Source organism: Centroberyx gerrardi, chromosome 8, assembly GCF_048128805.1.
Source record: "Centroberyx gerrardi isolate f3 chromosome 8, fCenGer3.hap1.cur.20231027, whole genome shotgun sequence".
Classification (NCBI taxonomy): Eukaryota; Metazoa; Chordata; class Actinopteri; order Beryciformes; family Berycidae; genus Centroberyx; species Centroberyx gerrardi.
Genome location: NC_136004.1, coordinates 18962431 through 18979781, shown reverse-complemented (window position 1 = coordinate 18979781; position 17351 = coordinate 18962431). Strand labels below are relative to the sequence as shown.

The window sequence follows — 17351 nt, the reverse complement described above, 5'->3', positions numbered from 1 at the left end:
GTCACATTGTTCAGAATGAGATAATTTCTCTGTTGTTAGATTGTTTGCTCTATTTTGTTCTTTTTCCACTCCACAGTTGACCAGGCGGCTCCCGCCAATCAAAGAGGCCAAGCCCCGCCTCCAGAAGCTGTTCCGGGACTTCTGGCTGTACTCTGTGGTCATGGGTTTTGCTGTGGAGGGATCAGGTAAGCAAGGGGTGAACAGGCAGACAGTCCTTTTGTCCATTTTATTATGTCACATGTTTAGTACAAAGCTGCAAAGAGTTTCTGCACGCAGCATAAAAAAACAGTGAGGGCGCTGAGATTTAAATGATGATGGAGATTTATTTCATGCTGAACTGGGAAATAGAAAAAAAGTGATCTGTGTGGAAAAATTGCTCAAAAAAGAAATTAAAGACAGGCATTTTGGCTCATGCTATCATCAGTATCAAACCACATATAACCGAAAAACACACTTATATGCTGAGGGATGGACGTACAACATAGAAACATCATCATAGAAGCTTTAGTTTAGTATCAGCCGTAACAGTCCAGTGGTTCCCCACATTTTTTTTTTTTGTTATAGAATCGTTTCATGTTTCTCCCTCACATCTCTCCCACCTCTCTCAGGACTCTGGCCGGAGGAGTGGTATGAAGGCGTGTGTGAAATCGCCGCCAAGTCTCCTCTGCTCACCTTCCCCAGCGGAGAGCCTCTTCGCTCAGAACTGCAGTACAACTCTGCCCTGAAAAACGACACAGTCACGCCGGTACAGTGTTCGCAAACCAGATCTTTTTCTCACGGTAGTGAAAGACCTATGAAAAAGCATTTGTTATCATGTGATCATCATGGAAACCCTCTAGGCCTGAGTAGCCTGTGCAGCCTTTTTACTGGTAGAGGAAACGCTGACATACACAAACACACACCAGCAGTAACCTTTAGGTTTTCAATTTGCGTCCTCAAGGCGGAGTTGAGCGAGCTGCGGTCCACCATCATCAATCTCCTGGACCCGTCCCCAGAAGGCTCGGCCCTCATTAACAAGCTGGACTTTGCCATGTCCACGTACCTGCTGTCAGTCTACAGACTAGAATACATGAGGTCAGCTTCCTTACACTTATTAGTCTGGCTTACATTGTTCATTTTTTTCACATAAAGTTGATTTACGTAACTCTATGCACAGGTCTTACCGCAGTCAGTAAGGTGAGATTATGTAAGTATTCGTTTACTCTCATTCTTCTTGTCCTCTTTTAGGATGCTGCGATCCAACGATGCCGACAGGTTCCAGGTCATGTTTCGATACTTTGAGGACAAAGCCATCCAGAAGGACAAATCTGGTGAGGCCTTTACTCTTCGAACCGTTCGCACCTGACTGTCCTTTTCTTCTGTCTTTTCTTCTTCTTTTCTTTGTAATTTATTTTTTTAAATCTCTTTTTTTTTCTCAGGGATGATGCAATGTGTTATTTGTGTTGGCGATAAGGTGTTTGATGTTTTCCTCCAAATGATGGCTGAGAAGGTAGGCGTCATTTCAGGGTAATAAGCCATAGATGCACTTAGTCTTGGTTTCTCTGATTGTTCTAGACAAGGACAAGCAATTTCAAAAGGCTTGGGCATCTTATTGCCCACAGTTTTTATTCCTAAATGTCACAGCACAAAAATCACAGCATGTTTCTCATGTTTTTAGCCCAAGACCAAAGAGCATGAGGAGGAATTGGAGCGACATGCCCAATTTTTGTTGGTCAACTTTAACCACACCCACAAGAGGATCCGCAGAGTGGCAGACAAATACCTTTCTGGATTGGCTGAGACGTAAGTGTTAATCATCCAGTAACCTTGTCAGTCTCCGTTATTTATTTTTTTGTTCACTTTACTAATATATTTTATTCTGTTTTTCTTGTCCCTTCCCCTCCACTAGTTTCCCCCACCTGCTTTGGAGTGGTCGGGTGTTGAAGACCATGCTGGACATCCTGCAGACACTCTCTCTGTCTCTGAGTGCTGTAAGTATCAGAAAATGTCTGGTATGAACACCACAGAAACAGAAATCCTAGGCAGAAGTAAAAACAGCATAGAAGCACAGATCGTAGATGAGCATGAGTGCAAGGTTGTTGGTTTGACTCCCCATAATGGACAAGAAAGAGGCAAGTGAAAGAGGAATGCTTTCTACTGGTACATCTTGTAGTTAACATCAACAGTCAAGGGGCGTTCTGGTGGTAGATACTTTGAAGTATCTAATAAAGGTGAAAATTCCAAAAACATAATCTTTAAAAAAAAAAAAATCTACAGTCAAAAACTGTTGAAAACTAAAGTGTTGAATTGTTCACTGGAGAAACAAAAGGGGAGCTTTTATCGTTGTTTTTTTTAATCAGATGTCAGAGAATTTTTTTTAAGCAGATGCAAAGTATGTTTGAGACTTAAATCTAAACTGTAAGCTTGCACTGAATTCCTTTTCCACTTCAGGACATCCATAAGGATCAGCCGTACTATGACATCCCAGACACCCCGCACAGGATCACTGTTCCTGACACATACGAGGCCAGAGAGGTGAGTTTGGATTGCAGTTACACTCGTGACCACTAGAGGACGGCAGAGTATTTATTTTACATACTGTAGTTACCCTTTTTTCTTGCTAAGCCTTATTTATTTTTGGATTGTAGAATCTGCGGTCCATCAGTTGATTTATCCTGTATGGTTGATGATTGATGATTGTATTTGATGTTTTTTTTTTTTAACACAGGCTTACACTACATGATTTGTTTAACTAACTAAGCACTTTATATGGGTACTATAAAAGTCACTGAGAAAAAGTAGCCCTAATCTCATCAATTTGTGGGGGGATAAATGTTAATTAAGAGAATCAAGAATTAAAATCTTGTGTTGTCCACCAGCACTTATGTAGTTTGTATGATAAAGTATTACTAAATCCTGATTTCCTTATCTCCTCTTAGAGCATAGTGAAGGACTTTGCTGCTCGCTGTGGTGAGATCCTGAAAGAGGCAATGAAATGGGCCCCTTCTGTCACCAAGTCCCACCTACAGGTCAGTTTGTTTAACTTAATCTTGCCTCAAAGACAGTACAGATCTGTTCCTTAACACTAGAAAGACCAGTAGATGTGGGGGGTCTAAGAGAAGGCCAACAAAGAGTCAATTGAAGGGGGTAAAACTAAATATAAGTACTATTTCCTTGTGGGATTTTGAAAATCTAACAAAACTGGTTTATACTGAAAGCGGGTCTAAGAAAAGTCATCGAGGGACTTTCTGAAAGCTGAGATATTTAAGTTCTAAAATTGAAAGCAGCAGTCAGTTGATGTTGGCTTGGCATTTCTGGTCTTAAGCAACCCTTCCTCACTTACAATGCTCATAGAAGCAGTAACCCAAAACCCCAAATCAGTTTACTATCATTTGTATAATTAGTTTCTTTTAGAAAATCACTCTGTTTTTTTTACTTTATATAGTATATTTCCCCTGACTGTCTGTCTTTCTGTTTCTCTCTCTCTCGTTCTCTCTCTCTCTCTCCCCCTCCTTATCTCTCCTTATCTCTGTTGTGCAGGAGTACTTGAACAAGCATCAGAACTGGGTGTCAGGACTGTCCCAGCACACGGGCCTGGCCATGGCCACAGAGAGCATCCTGCACTTTGCTGGCTACAACAGGCAGAGCACTACACTAGGCGTGAGTCACATACACACACACACACACACACACACATACACGCAGGCATCCATGCATGTCTGCACACACACTCTTACTGATCATCACGGTATTGCTGTGCTGTGGCTGTTAGATTGCAGAGACTATCCAACACCAGATTAAGGTAAGAGCGGGGCTAGATTTAGATAACCAATGAAATGACAGAACCCAAATTCATTCTGAGATCAAGATGAAATGTGACGTACTAGCTGCCAATTACAAGATTTGATTCGTCACGCAACATACTGTATTATTTAACACATTTTGAAGACACATTTTGGCATTCGGTTCCGCCTACCATCGAATCATTAAAACATCTCTCACATTTATTTGTTTGTGAAATGAAGAGGCAACAAAGAAAGCGTAATGCCTGTTGTTGCACTCATACAAAAGATCTAATACAATTTATTTTTTTCTAGTAGTGACAGTTACAAAGTTTTTCGTGGAACATTGAGGATGTCTCAATAAGTGACAAGCGCCTCAGCTGTTGGTTTACATTTCTAAAGTGATGCAGCACTTTTGTAACATATTTGAACAGACTGTAAACCTGAAATCCAAAATAGTTTACTTACTGCTGACCTCACAGGCTAGTTGATCACTTGGCCACTGAGATTTGATGCTTATTAACATTTGTCCAACATTGATAGCTTTTCAACATAACAACAAATGTGTCATTTAGTTGCTTTGTCAAAGCCATGCAGTTGTGTTAACACTTACCAGAAGTGTCTTGTATCCTTTATGTGCTTAAACGTATATGTTTTTATTATGTGTTTCATACTGTGTGTAATCTATAGCTCTGTAAACACTGGGGTGGACTCCAGTTGTTTACAGTACTGTACGTCCATGTGTGCATGCATACTAGTCTGTGTGACATTATTTTGCTTGCTATGCATTTCTTATGTTTTCTTGGGCTTGCATTCTGCTATATCCGTCTTTTCATTTGCTTCATTTGTTGTATTTTGTCTTTATTAAACTGCAACGAACTACCTACCTGGTTGCTTGGCTGGTTTACGGATTTGCTGGTTACCTGGTTGCTTACCTGCAATGGACTGGTGGGTTGGTTGGCTGGTTGCCCATTTGGCTAACTGGTTATGCTGGTGGTGTCCTCCGCCCTGTGGCCAACCGTAGGCTGCTTTCCCTCAGGTTGGTCTGAACACAGAATACAACGAGACAGGGCTCAGATATGATACCTTCAGTATAGAACAGCTAACAGTGTTACAGTACACCCAGCTATCTTACTTCCCTGGCTTGTGGCTCTGTGGCTCGGCCCTGAGTGGCCCCTGAACTGTGTTCTTCACTAGACCACCCAGCTGACCGAGAGACCAGCGTGTGTGAAGAAGGACTACTCCAACTTCATGGCCTCACTCAACCTGCGCAACCGCTACACTGGAGAGGTGATGTCTGTTCTTTAATATTAAGACATGGGCAACTTTCTGAAGCAGTGCAGATTCACCTGCAGTAGGACTAGCAATTAGTAATTCAGATTAATGTGGATAACATAGTGGATAACATAAGGCACAAAAATATAATCAAAGAACTCTGTTGGCTGTAATTGTTAGTGATATTGACCATCTATCTTGCTCTAAAATATTATCTATATGTCATTGCCAATTTTGCCTTTGAGAGAAAGATCCACAGGTATTGTATATACCTAATGGAGTCCTTTAGAAATAAAGAAGCCATACATGTTGCTGTATCTTTGATGCATGTGTGTGTGTGTTTTTGTTTGTGTGTGTTTATGTGATGTCTAGGTGGCCGGTATGATCCAGTTCTCAGAGGCGACCCACAGCCAGTCAGACCTGAACAAGCTGATGGTCCGTCAGATGGCCGACGCTCTGGACAGAAAAGACCCAGAAGCCTTTACCCAGGCCATGTTCAAAATGGCCGCCCTGCTTATCACCACCAAAAGTTAGTAGTTTTTGAAATGTATTACTGTTTGATTATGGATTGGAGCAATGAAACATGTCTTTTTTTGTTATAATTGTATGTGTCATTTGGTAGATGCCTTTCTTTCACTCATCTTTTTCTGTATCCTCCTGTGTCTTGTTTATCTTCAGACTGTGATCCTCAGCTCCTGCACCATCTGTGCTGGTCTCCTCTGAAGATGTTTACAGAACACGGTATGGAGACTGCCATCGCCTGCTGGGAGTGGCTCCTGGCTGCACACAACGGAGTGGAAGTGCCAGTAAGTGTATTTATCACTTTTCATGGAATCCAATGCATGATGGAATCCTGATTCCTTCATGGATTTCTGAGAATGACGCCTTACTCTAAATGTGTATTCTTAACCTCTCTTTTCCCTAGTTCATGCGTGAGATGGCCGGGGCTTGGCAGATGACAGTAGAGCTGAAGATGGGTTTGTTCTCGGAGGCCAAGGTGGAGGCCGACCCTCTGGCTGCCTCAGAAGAGAGCCAGCCTGCACCCTGTCCACCCGATGTCACCCCTCACTTCCTCTGGATAGAGGTCAGTGACACTGGGACACAAACTGCTGCCACCCATTTGAGTTCTTGTCCTGTCTTGTCTGTCTTTACCACTATATACTGTAGAATAATAAAGCTGCACTAGGCAACTTTGCATGTGTGTGTAACTTTTTAAAAAAATGTGAACTTCAATACCCAGACATCATGTAATGTGACGTTAGTAAACTGCACACAGCACGCTCATGTTTACCACCCCAGCTGGTCTGTGATTACTTTATACCAGAGGAAACCAAAGGGATGAGAGAGGCAAAAGATCTGATGTTGGTGAGTCAGCTTTCTCTGGATGGAGTGCTCGCTCGCTGCTGTTTAGGAGACAGATTGTATTTCGCTCTTAAGTTTCGATTTGTCACTTTCTGTGAGTGGAGAAGTGTACGTACCTGACACCAGGAGTTCATTTGGGCACATAAGGTGACTTTACGGTGTGTCAGTTAGGAGGGGATGCAGCCCCACTTTGTGATTTAGGCTGATAAGATGGTTGTATTTTTTACATAAACGTCTTGCATGGTGCAGCTTTAAGAGTTGACCATTGTAAACCTTGGTTTGGCTCTCTGCCTGAACTCTGCCGTAACACTTGTGGTATTATACTTCATAGAGTGGAACTGGGCTAAGCACTGTAGGCAAGTAAGGGCAGGAAACTGTCACCTCTCTTTATCTTCATTCATTCCCTCTGCTTCCTTGCTTCCCTCCACAGTTCCTGGTGCAGAGGTTTGAGATAGCCAAGTACAGCAGTGCTGACCAGGTGGAGATATTCACCGCCATTCTGCAGAGGTCGCTGTCCCTGAGCGTTGGAGGAGCCAAGAGCAGCCTGAACAGGCATGTTGCTGCCATAGGACCAAGATACAGGTACCGTGTCTCATTGTTCCAACAGACAAGTGGTTGTACCTTAGACACTGTACTAGAAAGCTCTGACAAATGTATCAAACTTAAGATTATTGTGCCAACACTTCGCTTTATTCCAGGCTGCTGACTCTGGGTCTGACTCTTCTGCATGCTGATGTCGTGACCAATGCCACCATCAGAAATGTGCTGCGGGAGAAGATCTATTCCACAGCCTTTGACTACTTTAGGTAGGAATAATTCAAATCTGTCTTCTTGGCAGATGAAATCTCTCTGTGTGATTTTTTTTTTTTTTTTTCTGTGTGAATAAACCCATCCATTTGTTCATTTGTCCATTAATGTTATTGCCATCTCTCTTTTTCTGTAGTGTCGCTCCTAAATTTCCCACTCAAACAGAGAAGAGGCTGAGAGAAGACATCAGCATAATGATCAAGTTCTATGCCAGCCTGCTGTCTGACAAGAAATATCTGGCTGCCAACCAGCTGGTTCCTCCAGGTACAGCAATAAAGAAACAACTTAACAACTAAATTATCAACATCATCCAATTTAAGAATTAACATTTGTTATTTATGGATGCAATTTTTTCACTTTTTTCACGATTAGTTTTTGGGGATTTTTAAAAAAGTTTCTAATGGGTTATTTTCCTCCTTTTTCCTGCTTTTTATGTTCCATAGTAAATTCCTTTCTGTGAAGTTACACCAATGCACAGCCTGGAGCTGCTCCACTGACAATGAATGGAGGATTGATTTTAAGGACAAGAATGGTGGTCTGAACTATTACATCCAGATGGCTGTTTTAGTATTGTGACACCATTAGTTTCAGACCTGAAAATGCATGCTGATTTTCAAGATATCATCATGGGCTTTATCACAGTGACCTTGTACACTACACAGCAGGGTGGCCTAGTGGTCAGAGAGGGGACATGACAGATATTAGATTAGGGAGTGGGTCAAACTCTCCTCTCTTATTTCTAAGGGAGAAGGTAGTGAATATTCATTAATGCAGACCAAACTGTCTTTAGAGCTTCCTCTTTAAGTAAACAAGCATGTTTTCCAGCTACAACCCAGTGAATCCCTGTAAACCAAACTGTAAACATTTCCCCCGTAAAGTTGATATCTGGTAGAGTGACAGATTGATGATGGAATTGTTGGATAAATGAATGTTTCCTTTGTGCAGACCCCCAGGACATGTCGGTGAACAGCCTGTCTGTAGTTACAGTGACAGACAGCCGGAGCAGTCTTGACGCGGCGGTGGGCCAGAGGCAGCAGGTGGCTCAGGGATGGATCAACACCTACCCTCTGTCCTCTGGGATGTCCACCATATCGAAGAAATCAGGTAAAACACATTACGCTACACTGGAGTACACTATGTGCTGTGCAGACAGTCACAGTGAAACTAAGCCCCGTTGCTCCATACTTAGTATTCATACATGAAACAATTATTACATGAATATAGTTTGCTCTGCCATGATGTATTATTGATGCACTGCTGCCTTGCTGTTTCAGGACTGTCTAAGAAAAGCAACAGAGGCTCTCAGCTGCACAAGTACTACATGAAACGCAGGACTCTATTACTGGCCCTACTGGTACTAACCTTTGCTCTACATCTATTTATATTCACAAATACAGTATATGGTAATACTTACAAAAGTCTTTAGATACCTTTAGGCAGTAATACGCAGGGTGCCTTATTGGGCAACTATGATGGGCAACAGCGCCCAAAGAGATGGCTCTGTATTGCTGTAATCATGACTCTTGTCTCGATTTTTTTACCTTTTGTCTCACTTTATTGTAAGTAGTGTTGCCCATCTGCATTGACCAAAAAACGACTTTGTGTACCTCCACCTCTACAACAAAATATTGAAAGTTGCATGCTTCTTAGTAAAACTACCACCTGTATGTCTCTCTGCAGGCCAGCGAGATTGAGCGGCTGACGACGTGGTACAACCCCTTGTCCACCCAGGAGCTGGCCATCTCTACTGACCAGTCAGTGGAGACCAGCATCGCCAACTGGAGGTCCAAATACATCAGTCTGACTGAGAAACAGTGGAAGGACAACGTCAACCTGGCCTGGAGCATAGCACCTTATCTAGCCCTGCAGCTGCCTGCCAGGTACACAGAGGCCGAGCTGTAGTCCAGACCACCTCAGAGTCCAAGTCAATGCCAAGACCAGATCCAGTCGAGTCAAGAGAGAAAACAAATGAAGATTGATCGGGTGGAGAAAAACTTATCTTTGCAAATTTTTATATAGGCGGGAAAAAGTTGAGTCAACATCCAGTAGTGGCCGAGACCAAGACAGGTCCGAGTCAAAATAGGCATGAGACAAATCCAAGACATCAGAAAAGTGGTCTGGAGACCAGACTCCAGTACTGTGGCCCTTCACATAGGCTTACTCACAGTTGGTCAGTCTGTCAGTCACTTACTCATTTGTCTTTCAGATTTAAAAACACAGAGGCCATTGTGTTAGAGGTGACCCGCCTGGTGCGTATGGATCCAGCTGCTGTGTGTGATGTTCCCGAGGCTGTCAAGGTGAGGTCCTCTGCCTGCTACGTGTGCTCTTGGTTGTCTCTGCCGTCCTGTCAAGGGACAACATTTCAATACTAGTGTGAAAGACCTGGAACTGGACCAATTGGATTGATTCATACTGGACTTGTTTTAGCCTGATTTTATTAGGGGTAGAAAATAGGTACACATTAAAGCTAAGCGGGTTTGTGGGCATGGTTCCCCGGAAACAAGTGAAGCAAAGACGGCAATTGCTAATGAGTTTTGAGTGGGGGGTTTAATCAGTTTGACACGATTGGGGAAAAAAGGGAACTTTGCCAAAGAGCCCATATCTGGTACAGTACAACCAAGTACTTGTGACAGGCTGTGTGGAATTCCATCAAATTTGACAACACAACTTTCAACCTGAATCTTAAACCATAAATACACATAAATAGTGTGAGATTTGATTGATATCACACGATACCTAGACAAGTTGCCAATCCCTGGCTTCCCACTTCCCACAGTTTTTATAATGCCTACCGGTCCTCCCTCCTTAGTATACACTCGCCTGCCATGCTCTTAGACTTCTGTCTCTATGAGATATGGCTGTCTGCACACCCTGGTCTCATTCCTCTCTAATACATTTAGTATAGCTGTTCCCTGAATCCGTCTGTGGCCCTGAATCCGTCTGTGGCCCTGAATCCGTCTCAGTATTAATATTTTAATTGTAACAAAAGTTATAGAGAAGGAAAAAAGTCTTTGTCACGTAATGTAAAGTTTTAAGTGGCTGTATTATCTCTGTCACTTGAGAAATGGTGGTGGTGTTATTGAAGAAATCGCTCTCTCTCCCTCTAGCTTCCTCTCGTCCCGTTGGTTTAGTTCTACCTGGCTGGACTCTTAATGAGCCTCATGTCTGTCTACCTTTCAGAGGGATGGAAGGAGCGGGGGAGGCAGCGTACAGGCTTCCCAGGAGGCCACTGTGATTTACATGATGATCCTCCTTGACATCTCATAGTTGTTTATTCCAGTCACTTTGGTAACTAACGAACACGGCTTCCTCCAGGGGCTAGTTAGTGCAAAGCCAGGCTCGGGGTCACGACCTCAAGTCAGGTTGCTGTCATATTTGATATGGAAATATGGATCTGTGATGCGCGCTGCAATCGACATAGATCCCAGCCAAGCAGCGATTCAAAATGTTGGCTGAAGTTGATTAATTTCTCTTCGTGTTTCTCATTTTTCCCTCTTCTCTCTTTTTGTTGTTTCTTCAGTTCTTGGTGACGTGGCACACCATCGATGCTGACTCTCCGGAGCTGAGTCACATTCTGTGCTGGGCCCCAGCAGATCCTCCTACTGGACTCTCCTACTTCTCCTCCATGTACCCTCCTCACCCCCTCACGGCCCAGTATGGGGTCAAAGTGCTCCGCTCCTTTCCTCCCGTAAGCACACACACACACAGTCAGCTGTTGCATTTGACCTGGCTTTATTTTTGTCCCCCATGCAATAAAATCAATGTGATATCTCAGGTGATTTCTCAGACAACGCTAGTCTGATTTTGATGAAACTGGGAGGGATAATGCATCTTGGCGCTGTGTTTCAGCGTGTAAGAATAACACTGAGTGGCCTAATGGTGGCACTGTAAACAAAGGTCAAACGTTATAACTCCAACATTATATCTCAGACACCACTGGTCCAATTTTGATGAAACTGTGACATTACACAGTTTACCATACCACACTAATTACCAGAAGTGCTTCATCTGTCACATTATGATGAAAGTTGCATCTTGTTTCTGATTGGCCCAAAGGGTGCCTGCATCATTTGTGGGGGACGATGTTTCACTTGTTTATGATACAGTTATGACATACGCTTGTGTGAAACATTTGACTATTCGAGATTGCAATTTATTTTCTACCTTCTCCCCAGTAACTAATTTTCTTCCTCTGTTTCCAGGATGCCATTTTGTTTTACATTCCTCAAATCGTCCAAGCGCTCCGTTATGACAAGGTACAGTTGGTTACTGATTCAGTATACTGCGTTGAGAGCGCAGATATCTCCAGATTAGTAATTTATTGTAACTCTTTTTCCTCTCTTCCTCTCTCTCTCTCTCTCTCTCCCGTTATGACCTGGATGTGTAGATGGGTTATGTGAGAGAGTACATCCTGTGGGCCGCTCAGAAGTCTCAGCTGCTGGCCCACCAGTTCATCTGGAACATGAAGACCAACATCTACCTGGATGAGGAGGGACACCAGAAAGACCGTGAGATATCTCTCTCTCTCTGTATCTCTCTCTCTATCTCTCTCTCTCTCTCTCTCTCTTTCACTCACTCACTCACTCTCTCTCACACACACATACAAATACACAAAACTATGATCTTCTCTCCCTCTACAGCCGACATAGGCGAGCTGTTGGAACAGATGGTGGAGGAGATCACTGGCTCTCTGTCTGGCCCGGCCAAGGACTTCTACCAGAGAGAATTTGACTTCTTCAACAAGATCACCAATGTGTCCGCCCTCATCAAGTACGAGCGCACTGTCTTTGGTCGTCTCTACATGCAAACAGCCTTCTCTTTCTCTGTTTTTCTCTCGTTCTTCTTCCTTCTGTCTCTTAATTTTCTCTGTATCTCGCTTTTCTCTCCCATCTTCCTCACCTTTAGCATTTTCTTTCTCTGCTTTTTTCTCTCTTCCTCTCTCTTTCCCATCTTCCTCACTTAACGTGCTGTCAAGTCGTGATACAATACAATCACAACCTGAGGCAGAGATTGAAAGAAGTGAGAGAATGAGTGAAGCTGAGAAGCTGAACTCTGCCAAAGGCCTCAAAGTAGCACTACAGTGGAACTTTCCTCTTATTTTGGATATCATACTTAATGAATAACACTGGCCTCTAGGTGACCTTCAAGGTGTTTATGAGGTGATAACTAATCTCCCATGAGTCTAGATATTTTCTGCCTTTCCCTGCCTTCCTCCCCTAGTGATTTACTCCCTAAATCCCTTTGTTGTTCATTTATTTGGCCATTGATTGCTCTAATGTCTCTCTGATTATCCATTGGTCTGGAAGACATTGCATGCTGTGTTGCATCTGCGTAGTTTTCTGACAGGGCCCGTTAGCGCTGAGTCCTAGAGGGAGCATTTTTTCATCCCATTAGAGGTTGAGAAAATTCCCCACTTACCTCATTAGGTTGTTAATTGCAGCTATCCAGGGGAAAAACATCTTTAAAGAAACCCCACGTCTCAGGTCCTCTCGCCTCTCCTCTCTATTACTTTCTACCCCAGTGACTCCCCAGCAGAGCCCTAACTGTCACCTGTGGTCTGAAATCACTCAGTGAGATGCCCATGCATGCCACTGTCAGTAAACAGGAAATCAGAGGTAGAGATGGAGGTATGGAAACTCTGTATTCACGTTGTTTTTGTTTGTCATCATCAGACCTTTTCCTAAGGGTGATGAGAGGAAGAGGGCCTGCCTCAAAGCCATGTCAGAGATCAAGGTCCAGCCTGGCTGTTATCTCCCCAGTAACCCCGAGGCCATAGTCCTGGATATAGATTACAAGTCTGGGACCCCCATGCAGAGGTAGGCCTCAACACCTCTTTACCCTCTTTACATTTACCACGATTCACAAATAATGCCGATGGTCCCACTGCACTGCAAGCCTTACTGTATCGCTTTGTGCCTCCATCCAGCGCCGCTAAAGCTCCCTACCTGGCCAAATTCAAAGTCAGGAGGTGTGGAGTCAGTGAGCTGGAAAAAGAAGGTACTGTCAGTGTCGAAGGCACATAAATGTTGTACTTCTCAAATCAATTCTCTGCAGCCAGTCAATGTGTCGCGATGTCTTCCTCTCAGGTCTGCAGTGTCGCTCGGATTCTCTGGACGAGGCGAAGAGTGAAGAGGAGGCCAAGAGAATCTGCTGGCAGGCGGCCATCTTTAAAGTGGGAGACGACTGCAGACAGGTCTCACTTAGTCTCTCACTCCTCACCTTTCACGTAGCCCTCGTGTTCACCTAGCCTTGTCTTCTCCCGTCCATCTGGCCAAAAACATCAACAGATCTTCCTCTAGCTTTATGTCTGTAATGTCTTCTTGTATGCTCTCCCTTTACCATATACTTTATTTTGTTTGCAGGACATGCTGGCTCTTCAGATCATCGGCCTGTTTAAGAACATCTTCCAGCTGGTGGGCTTGGACCTCTACGTGTTTCCCTACAGGGTGGTGGCCACTGCTCCTGGAGTGAGTCCATACAAAACCATTCAATATCTTCCCCTAGATCACTTCTCGAGAGGAACGATGTCCAAAACAGATTTCCCACTAAGATGATACAACTGCAGGTATAATTTCCCTCTGTAATCAAACCCCCTCTCGCTCTTCTGTTATGTAATGATCTTGGGCCACAGTGTGGAGTGATTGAGTGCATCCCGGACTGCAAGTCTCGTGACCAGCTGGGGCGGCAGACAGACTTTGGCATGTACGACTATTTCAGGAACCAATATGGAGACGAGTCCACACTGGCGTTCCAGAAGGTAAACGACATAATATCTCACAACCTTCTGCGTGCTTACTCAGTCATCAATCAGTCATCCACACCAATGCATTACACCACAGCTGTAAGATGAGACCATATTTCTCAGTGCTTACCCTGGCATGCGGTTCAATCTCTCTTCTTCTCTCCATCTAGGCGCGGTACAACTTCATTCGCAGTATGGCGGCTTACAGCCTGCTGCTGTTTCTGCTGCAGATCAAAGACAGACACAACGGCAACATCATGCTGGACAGCCAGGGCCACCTCATCCACATCGGTGTGTGTGTGTGGCTCTGATTTGAATGACTGTATTTCTATTAACTACGCTAGAATTTGTTCATCTTCACACTTTGACTTGATACTGGATCATTAAAAAAAATCCTAAGCTTGTGTGTGTGTGTGTGTGTGTGTGTGTGTGTGTGTGTGTGTGTGTGTGTGTGTGTGTGTGTGTGCGTGTGTGTGTGTGTGTGTGTGTGTGTGTGTGTGTGTGTGTGTGTGTCACCAGATTTTGGGTTCATGTTCGAAAGTTCTCCTGGTGGAAACCTTGGCTGGGAGCCGGATATCAAGCTGACAGATGAGATGGTGATGATCATGGGTGGCAAGATGGAGGCAACGCCCTTCAAATGGTTCATGGAGATGTGTGTTAGGGGATACCTGGCTGTCAGGTGAGTATGTGGCAGTGTGCAGCAAGTATTCGCCACACAGTTAAGCTGGCTAACATGTACATGAAGACAAGTTCCTCTCGTTAATCAGGCCCTACATGGATGCAGTGGTCTCCTTAGTTACCCTCATGCTGGATACTGGCCTTCCCTGCTTCAGAGGACAGACCATCAAGTTGCTCAAGTGAGTCCGAACTCATGGATTTGTCTGTGTGTGAGTTTAGTTTAGTTTAACACACAAACAAAAAATACATTAAGAGAATTAGCATAGAGAGAAAGGGAAAGAAATATACATGTGCAGGTGAGATAAAAAGCCCAAGATGAGCTTATTTCAAAACCTTACTAAGTAAATTACAAACATTGAAAGTTCATTTTAAGTAGTTACAATAATGAAAATACAATTACTGAAATGTAGTTACATAATAGTGATGAGTAAACTGGTACAACAAATGTTAATAAATCATATAAATCTCCAGGATATTAAGGTAAGCGATCAAATGTGTAACTGAGAGAATTAGCAGCCGTCTGAAATCAAAGCCTCTTTTATTTTTCTTTTAAATACATTTAAGGAGGGAGATGAATCTGCTAAATGTGAAAATTTTGTCCAAACTGTGACTCCTCTATATTAAATTGAAATTCAATATAGACATGTGAATGTGAAAATGTAATCCACTGTTGTCGCTCATGGTCTCGTTCCCTCACCTCCAGGCAGCGATTCAACCCAAGTGTGAGTGAGAAGGAGGCAGCTGCCTTCATCATTAAAGTCATCCAGAACTGCTTCCTCAGCAACAGGTCAGTGCAACACACACCTTGACGACTTTATTCAGCTGCCAGTTTACATAATTATTCTTCTTATTCTTCTTCTTCCAAAAGCGTTGTTTATATTTGTCTGATTGCTCATTCTTCTTTTACAGGAGTAAAACCTATGACATGATCCAGTACTACCAAAACCAGATCCCATACTAAACTTCTGTGCCTAAGTATGTGCATATATTGGCTGGTAGATGGTGTGTGTGTGTGTATGTGTGTGTGCATGTGTGTATGTGTGTGTGCGTGTTTGTTAATGTTCAGCACTGAAGATTGTGTGTGGCTCTTTGTTATTGCGGATTGCTGGATGTTGTCCATTGTTTGCTTTAGCTTCTTGTTTCCCCTCAAATCATATTTTGTTTTGGTATTACTTGTCTAATCCTATATTTATTATGTTATGTTGAAATCAATATTATTATTATTATTATTATTATTAATATTATTGCACTGGCATCTTGACTTCTGTGCACTTGGAGGAAAAAAACAACTCTTGATAATCTGCACGTTTAGTAAATATATACTTTAACAGAGTTTGTGCCAATTTTAAAATGATTTGTAATGTTCGTAGAATGTGGATTCTAAAAGCTATTGATTTTAGATGGGGTTGACAATATGTATTGTATGTATTGTATGTTTTGAGATTTAATTGGATACTTGAAGTAGCTGATGTAGACTGGTTTCAGTTCTGACCAATGTGGCCTATTCTGTGATCTTGTACTTGACTGTACTACTGTGCTTCTCTTTTTAATGGACCAATCAGAGTTCTTTGATCCGTGGCATGGTACTCGTCAACTGCTTGTATTTAACAGTGAGGACTGGCTGTATAGACATGGGTTACACTGTCCGTTTTGGTTTTGCGGATTTCCATATTTGGAGTTACCAAAGGAGAAATGATGCACACAAATTCTGGGATGCACTGGGGCTGAGTTTTCTATGTTTAGCATTGCCAAAGGGGGGGATAATGCACATAAATCAAACTTTTTTATTGTCTGTGGTTAAAGGTAAGGCACAGCTTGAGGGTTGGACAGGGACATAAAGTTAGGTGTTAACTACCACATAACCTGTGTCCAGTGTGGCTTTTGGTGAAAGTTGCTTTAGTAATCCAAAACGCAGTGCCCCATGTCCATACGGTTAGTTTAAGCCTTTATGTAATGTTACTGATTGTAAAGATTCTGCCTCTCTTTGTATATTTATATCCATGACCCATTTTCTGTCTCCTTTTCTATCTTCATGCCTTTTGAATGAGAATGCCTAGAATATATGAAATCAAATAAAGATCTATTAAGTTTAATCCTTGCTGACAGTGTTTCATTGAGTATAAAACCTTGTTCTGTCACATAAGTACAGTTACACTTGGCGGTATAAGCAAGTGTTGAAATGCCCTGCAGCAGCAATTGAGAGAAAGCACACAGAAATCAATTATTTACCTGTTAGGAGAGAAAACACTGTGCGTCAAACTGACTGTGTATGTGAGGGAAAACAAAGCAGGGTAAATGCCATAGAGAGTAGGTAAAAGTTATGGCAGTTAGGGGATGTTAGAAACTGGGAAATGCAAACAAATGCAGGGCAACAACTTGAAGTCCTGCAGCGCTGCCTTAATGCCTGTCTTGGTACTGTGGTCCAACACTCAGCAGGCTGTTCACTTTATATTAGTAATTTTAGACCTACATACCTACCTACATATTTCTCTTGCCTTTTGTATCTACACTCTGTACTATTTACCTCCACCAGGGGGCAGCACACAATGACAAATGTCTTTCCATCTTTCTCTTGGGTGCCAGGCAGAAGTACATCCTCAGTTCTGATTTATACACACAAGATATTCCTAATTATTTAGAAAAACAAATAGGCTGCCACAATATCCTTCATCGTGAATTCAGGACATCTCACATGTAGAGAAGACTAGAAAGACTAGAAAACAAGA

The 17351-nt window shown here is 42.9% G+C and overlaps 1 protein-coding gene across 1 annotated transcript in view; it reads left to right on the top strand.

Annotated features, from left to right (window-relative positions):
• Positions 1-16718, top strand: part of pi4kab (phosphatidylinositol 4-kinase, catalytic, alpha b) — a 29806-nt gene extending 13088 nt beyond the window's left edge. The window contains exons 20-54 of the mRNA XM_071918523.2: positions 77-185; positions 609-745; positions 941-1074; positions 1228-1310; positions 1419-1489; positions 1658-1782; positions 1889-1970; positions 2431-2514; positions 2919-3008; positions 3520-3639; positions 4959-5051; positions 5409-5565; positions 5715-5842; positions 5962-6120; positions 6829-6980; positions 7097-7204; positions 7342-7469; positions 8151-8309; positions 8480-8559; positions 8886-9085; positions 9412-9502; positions 10726-10893; positions 11408-11461; positions 11593-11713; positions 11846-11975; positions 12878-13021; positions 13132-13202; positions 13292-13398; positions 13568-13672; positions 13837-13962; positions 14118-14238; positions 14467-14626; positions 14715-14804; positions 15329-15412; positions 15535-16718. Coding sequence (XP_071774624.1) covers positions 77-185; positions 609-745; positions 941-1074; positions 1228-1310; positions 1419-1489; positions 1658-1782; positions 1889-1970; positions 2431-2514; positions 2919-3008; positions 3520-3639; positions 4959-5051; positions 5409-5565; positions 5715-5842; positions 5962-6120; positions 6829-6980; positions 7097-7204; positions 7342-7469; positions 8151-8309; positions 8480-8559; positions 8886-9085; positions 9412-9502; positions 10726-10893; positions 11408-11461; positions 11593-11713; positions 11846-11975; positions 12878-13021; positions 13132-13202; positions 13292-13398; positions 13568-13672; positions 13837-13962; positions 14118-14238; positions 14467-14626; positions 14715-14804; positions 15329-15412; positions 15535-15586 — 4023 coding nt within the window. The 3' untranslated portion in view covers positions 15587-16718. The remainder of the gene's footprint in view (positions 1-76; positions 186-608; positions 746-940; positions 1075-1227; positions 1311-1418; positions 1490-1657; positions 1783-1888; positions 1971-2430; positions 2515-2918; positions 3009-3519; positions 3640-4958; positions 5052-5408; positions 5566-5714; positions 5843-5961; positions 6121-6828; positions 6981-7096; positions 7205-7341; positions 7470-8150; positions 8310-8479; positions 8560-8885; positions 9086-9411; positions 9503-10725; positions 10894-11407; positions 11462-11592; positions 11714-11845; positions 11976-12877; positions 13022-13131; positions 13203-13291; positions 13399-13567; positions 13673-13836; positions 13963-14117; positions 14239-14466; positions 14627-14714; positions 14805-15328; positions 15413-15534) is intronic.
• Positions 16719-17351: the final 633 nt, after the last annotated feature.